This window comes from Lycium barbarum, chromosome 5 (genome assembly GCF_019175385.1).
Source record: "Lycium barbarum isolate Lr01 chromosome 5, ASM1917538v2, whole genome shotgun sequence".
In the NCBI taxonomy this organism is placed as follows: Eukaryota; Viridiplantae; Streptophyta; class Magnoliopsida; order Solanales; family Solanaceae; genus Lycium; species Lycium barbarum.
This window is the reverse complement of record NC_083341.1, coordinates 78806481-78819852: the sequence shown is the minus strand read 5'-3', so window position 1 is coordinate 78819852 and position 13372 is coordinate 78806481. Positions and strand designations below refer to the sequence as shown.

The 13372-nt window shown below is 37.7% G+C and overlaps 2 protein-coding genes across 2 annotated transcripts; one reads left to right on the top strand and one right to left on the bottom strand.

Annotated features, from left to right (window-relative positions):
• Nucleotides 1–4923: 4923 nt before the first annotated feature.
• Nucleotides 4924–11356, top strand: LOC132640978 (GCN5-related N-acetyltransferase 9). Its single transcript, XM_060357810.1, has 6 exons — nt 4924–5153; nt 5726–5797; nt 6270–6357; nt 9939–10071; nt 10181–10219; nt 11058–11356. The coding sequence occupies exons 1-6, from the start codon at nt 4979–4981 to the stop codon at nt 11136–11138; spliced, it is 588 nt and encodes a 195-aa protein (XP_060213793.1). The 5' UTR covers nt 4924–4978; the 3' UTR covers nt 11139–11356.
• A 210-nt stretch (nt 11357–11566) lies between these two features.
• On the bottom strand, nt 11567–12564 carry LOC132640979 (cytochrome b561 and DOMON domain-containing protein At5g47530-like). Its single transcript, XM_060357811.1, has one exon. It carries the CDS (start codon nt 12279–12281, stop codon nt 11715–11717), a length of 567 nt encoding a protein of 188 aa, XP_060213794.1. The 5' UTR covers nt 12282–12564; the 3' UTR covers nt 11567–11714.
• Nucleotides 12565–13372: the final 808 nt, after the last annotated feature.

Here is a 13372-nt window from a genome sequence, read left to right as displayed (position 1 = left end):
AAGGCTATCAACTAGGACCTAATTACCTACAATTAAGGAGCTAAATATACAAAGTACATAAATAGCAAATATACCCTAAACAGAATATATTGACATATATTCTAACACTCCCCCGCAGTCGAAGCGGGAGGTCGTCGAACGCTTAGACTGTCCCGAAAATCCTCAAATAATACCAAAGGGAGACCCTTGGTAAATATATCTGCAATCTGATAACGGGATGGGACATGTAGAACTCGAACCTGTCCACGAGCAGCCTTTTCGCGAACAAAATGAATATCTATCTCAATGTGTTTAGTGCGTTGATGTTGAACAGGATTGTCGGCAAGATATATCGCACTAATATTATCACAATAAACCAATGTAGCCTTCTGGATAGGACAGTGAAGTTCCAAAAGTAGATTCTGTAACCAACAAGATTCTGAAACAACATTGGCTACCCCTCGGTACTCAGCTTCTGCACTAGACGAGGACAAGGTTGCCTGTCGTTTAGCTGACCAAGAGATCAAGTTATTACCAAGAAAAACATAATAACCAGAAGTAGACCACCTGGTATCTGGACATCCACCCCAATCTGCATCTGTATAAGAAACAAGAGTCGATGTAGAAGAAGGATAAAGATAGAGTCCATGATCAAGAGTACCCTGAATATAGCGCAAAATGCGCTTGAGAGCATGCATGTGTTCATCCTTCGGGTCATGCATGAACAAGCACACCTGTTGCACGGCATATGTAATGTCGGGTCTCGTGAAAGTGAGATACTGAAGAGACCCAGCATGGCTCCTATAAAGAGATGGATCCTCGAACAGTGTGCTAGAGGTAGTATTGAGCTTCAGTTTAGTATCAACCGGAGTAGGTGACGACTTACATGAAGACATGCCGGCACGATCAATAATATCTATGGCATATTTCTTCTGTGACAAAAATAGACCACCTGCATGACGGGTCACAACTATACCCAAAAAATAGCTAAGCTCACCCAAGTCCTTCATAGCAAATTCCGAGCTAAGAAGAGTAATGATAGACTTACGAAGCTCATCAGATGAAGCAGTCAAAATAATATCGTCCACATATAACAAAAGATAAGCCATAAGTGTACCTTTACGATAGACAAACAGAGAATGATCGGATGTACTGTGAGAAAACCCGAGAGTATGAACATAATCAGCAAATTTCCTGTACCAAGCCCGTGGAGCCTGTTTAAGCCCATAAAGAGATTTCTTCAATAAACACACATGATTGGGTTTTTCAGGATCCCGAAACCCCATAGGCTGATGCATGTAGACAATCTCTTTAAGTTCACCATGTAAGAAAGCATTCTTGACGTCAAGGTGATGAATTGGCCAAGCTTTAGATAAAGCCAGGCTGAGAACTGTGCAAATAGTAGCCGGTTTGACCACCGGGCTAAAAGTGTCACCACAATCCACTCCAACCTATTGAATTTTGCCATCACCTACAAGACGGGCCTTATGTCTCTCAAAAGAACCATCAGATTTTTCTTTATGAGCAAAAATCCACATAGACCGAATTACATTAACATCAGATGGACGGGGCACCAACTCCCACGTCTTGTTTTTAATAAGAGCATCATATTCGGCATCCATAGCCTTTTTCCAATTCGGGTCACGAAGGGCCGACACTGGGTTACGGGGCAGCGGGGATTTAGAGACCGTGGAAAGAAGATTGAAGTTCTTTTTGGGCTTAAAAATCCCATTTTGGCTGCGTGTAATAGTAGGCTGAGGAGGTGGGCGAATTTGAGGCGTTGGGATTGGAAGATTTTGAGGAGATGGGCTGCTAGGGAAAAGGGTAGAGACCTGTAATGGGCTTGAGGCAGACGGCCCAGCTGGGAAGGGAGGGCGTGAGGCCGGCAGCCCAGCAGGAGAAATATTGACGCTAGTAGGGGCTTGCGTCACTGGGCTCGGGCTGGCAGGAGGAGGTTCTGACTCAGAAATGGGTCCGGTTTGGGCAGGTGGGGAAGTGGGCTCAGTGTTTGGGCCATTTTGTGGAGTTTCATTTTGAGCAGTAGAAAAATAATGGATTAAAGATGGTGATAATCCATTATCAAAGAAACTATATGTGTTATTTTGGGGAGTATGTAACTTTGCAAACGAGAATTGTGTTTCATCAAAAATCACATGACGGCTTATGATGATTTTCCGAGAAGACAAGTCATAACATTTATATCCCCGGTGATTAGACGAGTATCCCAAAAAAACACAAGGAGTTGAGCGGGGTTGGAGTTTGTTTATGGTAGTTGAAGGAAATAGAGGATAACATAAACACCCAAAAACCCGAAGATGAGAATAGGTCGGGTCCTTTTGATAAAGAATCAGAAGATGGGATTGATAGTTCAATAGCTTATGAGGAAAAATATTGAGAAGGTACGTTGCCATTTGCAAAGCATGATGCCAAAAAGAGGGGGGTAACGAAGCATGTGCAAGTAAAGTACGAACAACATTGTTAATCGTACAAATTTTTCTTTCGGCTTTTCCATTTTGAGGAGAAGTGTGAGGACAAGACAAACGAAAAGAAAGACCATGTTTTTTACAAAAATCCCAAAAAGGCCCATTATCAAATTCCCTACCATTATCACATTGGATGTTCTTTATTTCCCGTTCAAATTGAGTTCGGATGAAAATTCTAAAATTTAAGATGGTGGAATAAGCATCGGATTTATTAGACAACGGAAAAGTCCATAAAAAATTAGAAAAATCATCCAACAATAAGATATAATATCTATGGCCAGAAGAACTCAAAACAGGCGATGTCCAAAGATCAGTATGAACAATATCAAATGGCATAATAGTAGTAGAATTTGAAGAAAGAAAAGGCAACTTAATATGTTTCCCAAGAGGACATGAATGACAAATACTAGAATCTCCAGTTTTATTACATTCAATAAATTTATTCTTCCTAAGAGAACTCAAAATATTAGATCCCGGGTGACCCAAACGCTCATGCCATAAGGATGGAGCTAAAACAGCAAAAGTAGAATGAGAAGAGACATGTGCCTTGGTGATGGGATAGAGCGCGCCTCGACTCTCACATCTCATTAGGCGCATCCCCGTCTGAAAATCCTTCACAAAAAACCCAAACGAATCAAATTCAATTGAAACAGAGTTATCAGTTGTAAACTTTCTAACTGACACTAACTTTTTGATAAGGTGAGGGGCATGGAGGACATTTTTAAGAGCTAAGGGAGGATGGGGAGACTTTAATCGTGTATGACCATAACCACGAATTGGAATAGACTGACCATTACCAACAGTTATACCACGATTATTGCTCAAATTAAAATAAGACGTGAGATTACCTTGCCCGGATGTCATATGAGATGTGGCACCGGTGTCCATGTACCAGTTTGGATCCGGAGGAGTAATGCTGAGGGGGTGCATCGCCGCCTCTATATCAGTTGGGGTCGGTCCAGTAGCCGAATAGGCCTGCTGCGGTCCAGGCCCAAGAATACCAGGTTGCTGGCGCTGGCCTTGTTTAAAATTAGGCCTGGTCCATGGACCAGCGGAAAATGGGCATGGTGGAATTGCCCACTGCATCCATGGCCAAGGCCACTGCTGTGACGGCCACTGATTTGGGGCTGGCTGCTGGCCACCGTGCCACTTGTTGCTGCCGCCACCTTTGCCCCCACCACCGGCGCTACCACCAGAACTCCCTTTGCCGCCGCCACGACCACCGGATGAGGAACGATTTTTTCCAGAATTGCTTCGGTGTTGTTGCCGTTTCCCACCATTATTATTACGGTGGGTTGAATGTTGATCAACATTCTCTTGAGAATCATCCGACTCCCGAGGCACCATGGCAGAAGAGGTGTTTTGAGTCGCCTTCTTCAGTCCGGCTTCTTCAAGAACGAGCATTGATCGGGCTTGATAAAATTGAGGCAAAGGGTCACTTTGACGAATTAGTGTGGCCACCCCCTTGTATGACTCGGTGAGGCCCGAAACCAATTGGAGAACCAACCGGCTATTGTCCATCGGAGAGCCGACGTTCTTAAGTTGATTCGATAACGACTTGAGATGTTGACAGTAAGCAGAGACATTTCGGAAATTCTCCATTGATGTATGGGTGAAATCATACTCACGTGTAACGGCCCGAGAGTGTTTGTTATCTTGGAATATATCACGCAACCTATTCCAAGCCTCCATTGCCGTGGTGTCGGGTTCAAGAATTGTGTGTAACAGATCATGAGAGATAGTGGTGTAAATCCATTGAAGAACTGTAGCATCAAGAGTCGACTACAGTTCCTTCTCCTCCTCGGTCTTAGGCGTTTTCTCCTTGCCCGAAGCCGGAGGAATGATATGATCAAGTACCTTATGAGATCTTGCGTGAATTTTGAAAAGCTCCGCCCATGTCGCATATTGAACGTTCTCCATCTCAAGAGTGATGGGAACAAGATTTTTGATGTTCGAAACAGCAAGAGCAGGGTGAAAAGAGGACTTTGAGTCACCCATGGAGATGGAGAATTTAGAGAAGAAGATGAAAGAATGCAACAGGAAGAGAAACGGCTAGGGTGCGGAAGAGTGAAGATCTTTCCCTAGAAATCTGATACCATGAAAGAAGTTATTTCCTTGCCCATTCACCAGCATATCAACAGTGATATATACAAGCTAAGCTACGTAAGGTAAGGCTATCAACTAGGACCTAATTACCTACAATTAAGGAGCTAAATATACAAAGTACATAAATAGCAAATATACCCTAAACAGAATATATTGACATATATTCTAACAGTAACGAAAGTGAAAATAAGATTTTGGTGTATTTCAAATTCTAAATATAACTTAAAATTTTTATGATCAAACACTGATTTTTAAATAAAGTGGAAAAAAAATTCGGGAAAAAGTGAAAAATTCTCATGGACAAAACGGGCCCAAAATTGAGAGAGACAGATACTGTCTAACTTAGCGCAATGCCTCGCTTAAACTTTAAGCTGGTGCACTGACAACTCCTTACAGAGAGAGAGAGAGAGATGAAGGTGAGTGTAGAAGGGGAGAAAGTGATACTTGTACCTTACATGAGAGAGCATGTCCCTAAGTACCATCAATGGATGCAAGATCCTCTTCTCCTTCAAGCTACTGGTTCTGAACCCCTCACCCTTGATCAAGAATATGATATGCAACTTTCTTGGACCCAAGACCCCTTAAGTATGCTTTCTCATTTCAGCTTCAAATTTCACTTTATATGTTACTCTATGTTTGAGCTATAAAATAGAAGTGCTGATCTTTAGCGTTTTAGAGAGCAATTGAGGCTCCTGAATGAAATTTCACCTTCTAGGTTTCGTTGCTTTCTTTTTGGGTTCTAAAATAGAAACCGTGATCAGTTGTTACCTGTTCAAAAAAAAAAAAAAAAAAAAACAGAAACCGTGATCTTTTTATATTTTGGAATGTATGTAATGCTGAGAGATACTGACCTTCTTTTATGTTAGTGAAGAAGAAATTTTTTCCTAATAATTTTAAGGCACCTGAATTGCTGTTTTTTGTTGAATTATGAAAAAATTGCGCAATGTCAGGACCAATTATAAGTTGATTTAGAAATTTTACTCTAAGTCAAATGGTAGATTTAAGTCGTAAGTCGTTCCCGAAATGTGCTTATGTCAGCTTTTGGTTGGGACAGGAAGAATTAGATAGTGATGTTCTGGAAATTTAATGGTTTGTGATTTTATTTTTGTCTTATGGTTTCTTACAAATTGTTATTGGAAATGCTATTTTACTGGCAGAGCAGACCTTCATCGTGTTGGACAAGGAACTAATTGTTGGAAACTTTATTCATGGAGAACCTCATGTTGAAGGTAGCATTTCTTGTTTTGATTTTCAACTGTCTCTGGTTTAGTCACTCCCTTTATTTCAACGTTCATATTGCCTTGGTTTTACCTATGATCTTTGATCAGCACGGAATATGTGGTAATTTACTCTGTATGTGCATACTAAGTAGGAAGCTCTTTATATTAGGATCTGAATTTTCTGCAGCTAGTTGAAATTTTCCTTTGAGAAGGTGGCTTTCACAGGTGTTAGACTTTTAGTGGGCATTAATATTTTTGCAAATGGAAAGAGTGGGGGTTGATTTGTACGTGCACCAGAGTTCAAGTCAATATCCATATGGGAAATTTAATTTTGAAAGAATTTTAACCATGTTAATTGAGATATAGGGAAACTGCTGTTGGTTCCAATTGGTTGTCCAAAAATGATTTCGAGCGTGCAGGAACCTGGTTTTTTCCGGATTGATATGTGATTCTTAGTTGTAACCATATTGATTTTTGACAGCCATGGTTGGTGATGTGAACATATACATGAATGACTTGGATGATCCCCAAATGGCTGAAGTTGAGATTATGATAGCTGAACCGAAAAGGTACACATGATTTTATATCTCCGATTTTCTGCATTGACCCTCAATGTTGTGCGACTAGTTGATTTGTTCCTCCACCTTAAAAGAACTTTTTCTTGTTGCAATATTAGATTCCTATCTATAGTTGTGATTATTGAGAGAAAATTTGTCCCTCATTGAGAGGGACAATTATCACTTGTTTCCCAAAAGTTAGTTCACTGGTTAGGATTAGGATGAGATTACATGGTTAGTTAGCCTATTGGATTTGCCCTAGCCTATATCCTTGATTGAGAGAGAACTACTAAATTGATTGCATGAAATTTTCCTTTGACTTTTTGAGCAAAGAAGATGTATGAAGTGGATGTAAGAAGTTAGAATGCTATTCTAGTGCTTCTGGACCTCTGGCTAATAGTTCTTACTTTCCGGCTGACGCCTTCTCAAGTGCATCAGACGCTTCATTTGTTTGGCTTGTTATCTTTTTTGTTTTAGAGCATCTCTGGTTCATCGTTTCTAATAAAACTCAAGTTAGTTTCAAGAACTTGAAATAAGAAATTAAAAAATAATTTGCGGAAGCTTAAAACATAATCTAAAGACAAGAAATTAAAGATAGAAGAAATTTAAGAATAGAAGTTCAAGAATTTCGAAAATAAACCTAAGAGCCCTAATTGAGATTAGTAAACAAAAAATAGCGGATTAAAACTAATTATATTACTAGCATATTCAATTCAAGAACTTATATAACAAAAGTGTTTTAGACCCCTAATTGAATAATTAGAGACAATAATTATATAACACTAATTACCCCCTTTAATTAGACGAATAAGAACCAATGATATCAAGTTTAAAGAATTAATCGCAAGTAGTCAACTCATACAGATTGTTCTTGTAAGGTTGCAAGACAAATCGCAAGTAGCCAACACTTAAAGCTGTAAAGAAGAGATGTACTGATAATAATGTGTAAAAAGAACAAATGGCACCCCTATCTATAGCACAAGGGTGTCACGAAATTAAGCCCAAAAGAACAAGGAAATAAAGTCCTAAACTACTTTGGATAACAAGTCCGACTACTTTAGGTAGGAGAGTGGAAGAAATATGTCCATCTTGGAGGCATCAGCTAGGCATAGGCACTGGCAGGCAGCAGCTAAAGTTCTAGACATTCTCCACGATGGACATATTTCTTCCGCTCTCCTACCATGTATTGTACACAACAAAATCACAAACTAAATATTAAAAACATATTACAGTAGAACAAATATAATTAAAAGAATCAGATATAAAGTGAAAGAAAACTAACCTTTTATCCCAGAACAACAATGGCATAACTCTTGAAATAAAAGAATGTAGCTTGTAAAGTAGATGTAAATTTAAGATAACCTAAATAAAGTAAAAATGTGAAACTAGAATTCTAAAAATTTAAGACATAGTCAGAGACATTCCATTCAGCCACAATTTAGCTATTGATAATTAGTCAATCACATGACTATCCAACAGGAAATCAATAGTTCAATGCACAAAGTAGAAATTCACTCTTTACCAAAACTATGAACATTTGAACTTAATTAACAAAAATTGATAAAGCATAGTCAAGTAGTTACTCCTCGGTTTCTTCCTCAATATCTTCAAATTCTTCTCCAAAGACAACTCCTAATTGAGGTTCATCTATTGATAGCTCAATTAAACCATTAGCCGTCTCATCAATATCAAAACTATTTCCACCTAAAGCAACATCAAATTAAAATGAACAGATATATTAGAAGGTTTTCATGAAAAGACAAAAGAGTTATCATGCAAAATAAATAATTGAGGAATATCAAATAAAGAAAATCTAGACATACCCAAATCCCAATACTTACTCGGTCTACTTATATATTTTTCCTTCTTGCGAAAGGGCAATCGTAGATTATAGCGTACAAAAACTTCAATCTCCAGCTATTGAAGTTGCTATTTTTTTCTCTTGATGTTGTGAATCAAAGTATAAGTGCTCCAATTCCTTTCACAATAAGAGGAAGAAGTCGGTTGATTAAGCGACCCGTAAGCTAAGTTTTGCAATAGTGGAGCCCAGACACCATGATTTGCCCACCAAGAAACATGATCCTCATACATCATAGCCACAATCACACGAGGGTCACTAAAATAACCACTTCTGCTGCAAAATGCTCCATACTCCAAAGGGACTTGCGTCATTTTATTTGAATCTTTAAAGTATCTTTGGAAGCGGTTGACTCTATTCAGTGAAATTTTTCCATCTTCATTAGGAGCTAGCCTTCGAATTTCATTTTCACCTTGAACCATGATTCATGATAGTATTTTGGAACAAATGAATGTGCCATACAATGTAAAGGGGTATTACTTTTGTTCCACCTAGCCACAAGAATATCCTGAATTATATCAAAAAAATTGATTGGCTGGAAATGAGATCCTTCTCCTCGTGCTCAAAGATAATTTTCTTAACTTTCTCAATCATTGTGTCCCACATGTCGTAAATGAGATCCAACTTTGGACAATGGTTATGGGTACAAATAACATAAAGAAATGTAACCAACGTTTATTAAAAAAAAAAAAAAGCAACTCCATTGATTTGGGACCAAAGCGGTTAGCGGTGACCATTGAATTAGTTTCTTCGGCTTGAGTTGTAACCCAAAAAAAGGGGGATAAAGAGAGCGGAATGGGCTTTTCAAGCATAAACAATCCCTACATATACAGACACAAGGCAGTTTTGTCGTTGTTCTTAACCTAGGCACATTTCTGTTCCCAATAATCGCCATGAAAAGACTGAGGATTTCTGAACGAATTGAGGGAGAGTCGAGGCATGAAAAAACTACTTGCCGATCTTGATTGTCCGAAGTTGCATATAATATATGCCATGTGGGGCACAAATATTCATTGTATTTGGTAAAACCTGAATTTCTACTTTGTGTATTGAAATATTGATTCCTGTTTGATAGTCATGTGATTAATTAATTATGAATAGCTAAGTTGTGGCTGCATTGAATGTCTCTGTTTATGTCTTAAATTTTAAGATTTCTAGTTCGCACTTTCATTTTTACATCCTTTATTTCAAGAGAGATGGCGTTGTTGTTCTTGGATAAAAGGTTAGTTTCTTTTAATTATATTTGTTCTACTGTATTATTCTTTTAATATTTAGTTTGATAATTTGTTGTGTACAATACATGGTAGGAGAAAGGAATATGTTCATCTTGGAGAGAATGTCTAGAGCTTTAGCTGCTACTGACTGTGTCTTACTGTCTACAACAACTTGATAAATTATCAGAAAAAAGATTGAATTTTACAACCTACATGTAAGTTTTCCACAGAATCTTTCAGAATTTAGAATGAATATCTTTATAGCTCTAGTGTTAAAAATTTGAAACTTTTTAGCCGAACCCCAGCACCTGTATCCATACTTGGATTTATTCCCCCAAATCTTAAAATTTAGATTTTGCTGAACTCGACCTCTAGATCCTCACCCGAGTACATGAACATAGTTTCTCATACTTCTCTGCACGTCGCAAGTTTGTTTTTTATTTGTATGTTGTCAAAGTCCCTTCAATTTTTTTGTTCTCTGACTAATTTTCAATTTCTTATGGTTGCTGTTGCTAGTACAGTCGTGGCAAAGGGCTTGGCAAAGAATCTGTTCTCATGATGATGACATTTGCAGTTGATAACTTCAAGATACATACCTTCCGCGCCAAAATTGGAGAACTAAATCAGGCCTCTCTGAGTCTATTCAAAAAATTGGTATCTCCATAACCGCCGACTCATGCACACAGTGTCCATAATGTGATCTTTTTACATATAAATTTGGATCTACAGAGCTGACAAGAAAACTTAAATGCTTTTTTTGCAGGGTTTCACGGAGACCTCTTACAGTGAAATCTTCAACGAGGTGAGCTGATAATTCTCTTTTTCTTTCTGTTTCTCAATAATGAATTGTTGGCTGATTTAGAGACATTCCCCTCTGCCACAATGGAGTAAAGACTGCTAAGAATGACAGTTCATTGGATGAAATCTTCAAATCTCTGTTCATATAAATCATTAACTGTTGCGTCCAAGTTGAATTGGAATGGGAATTCGGGCTTCCTTAAATCTATACTCCATCTGACAACCCTTACTTCACCAAAAAAAAAAAAAAAAATCTATACTCCATCTGTCCCAATTTGACACTCTTTCCTTTTAGTCAGTCCCAAAAAGAATGACACCTTTCTATATTTAGTATTCCCTTTGTCCCAATTTATGTGATACACTTTCCTCTTTAGTCTGTCCCAAAAAGAATGATACATTTCTATATTTTTTAAAATAATTTGTCTTAAAACTTTCCCTTTTACCCTTAATGAAATGATTTACAAACACAAATATCTATGACTTGACCACAAGTTTCAAAAATCTTCCTTTCTTTCTTAGACTTCGTGCCTAGTCAAACTATATCACATAAATTGGGACGGAGGGAGTAACATTTTAACTTTAAAATATCCATTTTACCCTTAATGAGATCATATCTAGCACAAATATCTATAGCTTATTTTAGACCACAAGTTTCAAAAATCTTTATTTCTTAAATTACGTACCAGTCAAACACTTTCACATAAATTAGGACGGAGGGAGTACTTGTTAAGTTGTTAAAAAAGGAGGCATAATCGAAACCTCCTTTTTGCTAAGTTGCCCTTCTGGTTCTTTTGGCTTATTCAACTTAGTTGTTGACATCTAAATCTAAGTATGTTGTGCAGATGACCTTAGAGTTGCCAATGACTGAGTCAAAGATTTGTGAGCTGCATCAATTAATTGGCAATATGGTTACACATTCATAGCACCCGAAGACACAACGTGTATGCTGATGACTGAGTCAATGTGTATGAGCTCCATCAGTTAATGGTTATACGGTCATATTACCCGGATAGACAATTCCCTGGAGGGTGTGTTGAGTATATTATTAAGGTGATTAGTTTTATCCATAGACTGTTGAATCAAAGCTGAGACTCTTCTACTGATTTTTCACTAATTAATATTATCCTGGTGTTTAAAGGAATTTTAGATCTGACTTGCTTCTTTTTTCCTCGTTATATTACTCCGGAAGGTCATCTTGATATGAATAAATAAACCCAACAAATGTTAGAATGTGCACTAATTTGTGTCTGGCTCGTTTTTAAACAAACAATAGTTAAGAGATGACAAAGAAAGCATAAGAAGAGTCGGATGATTATAAAGATGACCTCTTTTTGCCTGGAAATAGAGAAAATTTCTGACAGTAATTTGCTAGGAAGTTTTATTCTAGACGTTTTGGAGACCTGATCTGGAAATATTGGATAAAAGCTAAAGATGATTTTTATTTATTTATTTGATAAGTTAAAAAACAAAAGAGACTATCTTTTCTCAGGCAGTTGTTTTCAAACTGTCTGAAAATCTATTTCGCCAAATGATCGAAGGTGAGGGGATGATAATGGATGCATCTGAGGGATGTTACTTGAGACTGAGCTTCCAGTTTGCCAGACATGATTTACTGTGGTTCTATTGCCCAGTGGCCCAATAGTCGCAAAGATAGTCATCTCATTGTTCGAGTATTCTGCCGATACATACGAAACCTGAAAGGTGAGATTTGCTTTCAGCATGGATGGATTGTAACTTGTTAATTGTGTTGTATAAGCTATCATGCTACCATTTGAGTTATGGAAAGCAACTAGAGCTTGCGATCCAACCATACCTCGTCTAGTAGGGTTGACAGCCCATGCTACCCACCCCTTAGAATCTTGTTTAGCTCTGTATGCAAGTGAAACTTTTGTGCTGGATGAATTGTAGTTCCAGTGTAGGTTTGCTTCTAAATATGGAAGCTCTTTGCAAGAGCTGAAAGTTCTATTGGCTGTGAAAGTGTAGTTTGAACAGTTTTGCCCAGTCGAAACAAGAAAAAGTGAAGCAAGAATACAGAATAGCAGTTTGGATGTTGAACTCGATGCCATGGGGAAAGGAAACTGAAGGAAAAAACACTGTAAAAGGCTATTGAGTGACCTGTCGAGCTGATCCAACACCAAGTGGGCCGCACTTTTGATGACCCTATATGAAACAGAAAAGGCTGGTAATAGCAATTACTGAGAATGTAGGAGGAAACCTTTTATGCAAGTTGAGAGATTATAATGTTTGTAGGTATTTTATACTCCTATAATGTGTCTCAAAGGAACATCTAGTTTATGAATGAGTCCAGGGGGATTGAATATTTCTTATCAGCTATTTTGAGGAGGAAATGAGGTAGTAAGTGCGATGTAAGAAGAATCACTCTTAACAGAGGAGAATTAAGTAATGAGTTAGTTGACTGATTCAAGTATTGCAGAAAAGTTCCAAAGTAAAGAAGTGACTTTTCTTCCTTTTGATACTTTCAGCTCTACTTAGTTTTTATCCAATAATCAGTCCCTAACAGCGGTACAACCAATGTTTGTGTTTGTTTTCATCAAACACCCAATCCATCTACTTAGTTTTTATCCAACAATCTTTCTTTCACAATTGTCATCTTCAATGTTTTTGTTTGTTTTTCATCTTAAACCCAATGTATCTACTCGTTTTTTTATCCAAGAATCAGTTTTTAGCCTCGTTGTATCGTGTTGATTTTTCTTCCTTTAGTTGTTCAGATGTTTCAATTGCCTTGAAAAGTTTAGAAAGCTACGGAGCTTAGATGCTTTTATTTCAGCGAAAGTTCATGGATCACATACAGTATCTTCACACGGTTCATTACCGTGGATGATTATCCAAGTTAATAGAATTACTCAGTAAAGTAATAATTGTATTATTTTCTTTACCAAAAAAATAATTGTATTTTTTGAGATAACAAAGTCATTCAAGTAGATAATATTGTCTCACTTGCCAACATCAGAACGGCTACAAATTAAAGACCATGTGCTTCTTTATGGTCCTTAAACAAATGAACTTGTTTTCCCTTGTACGCATCTAAGCTAACATCTAAGAATAATAATACAGAATGTACGTCAATTAGAATCAACACAGAAGTTAATATAAAATCTTGTCTTCGACCTTTTAAAAAAGGCCATGAGGTTGTGTT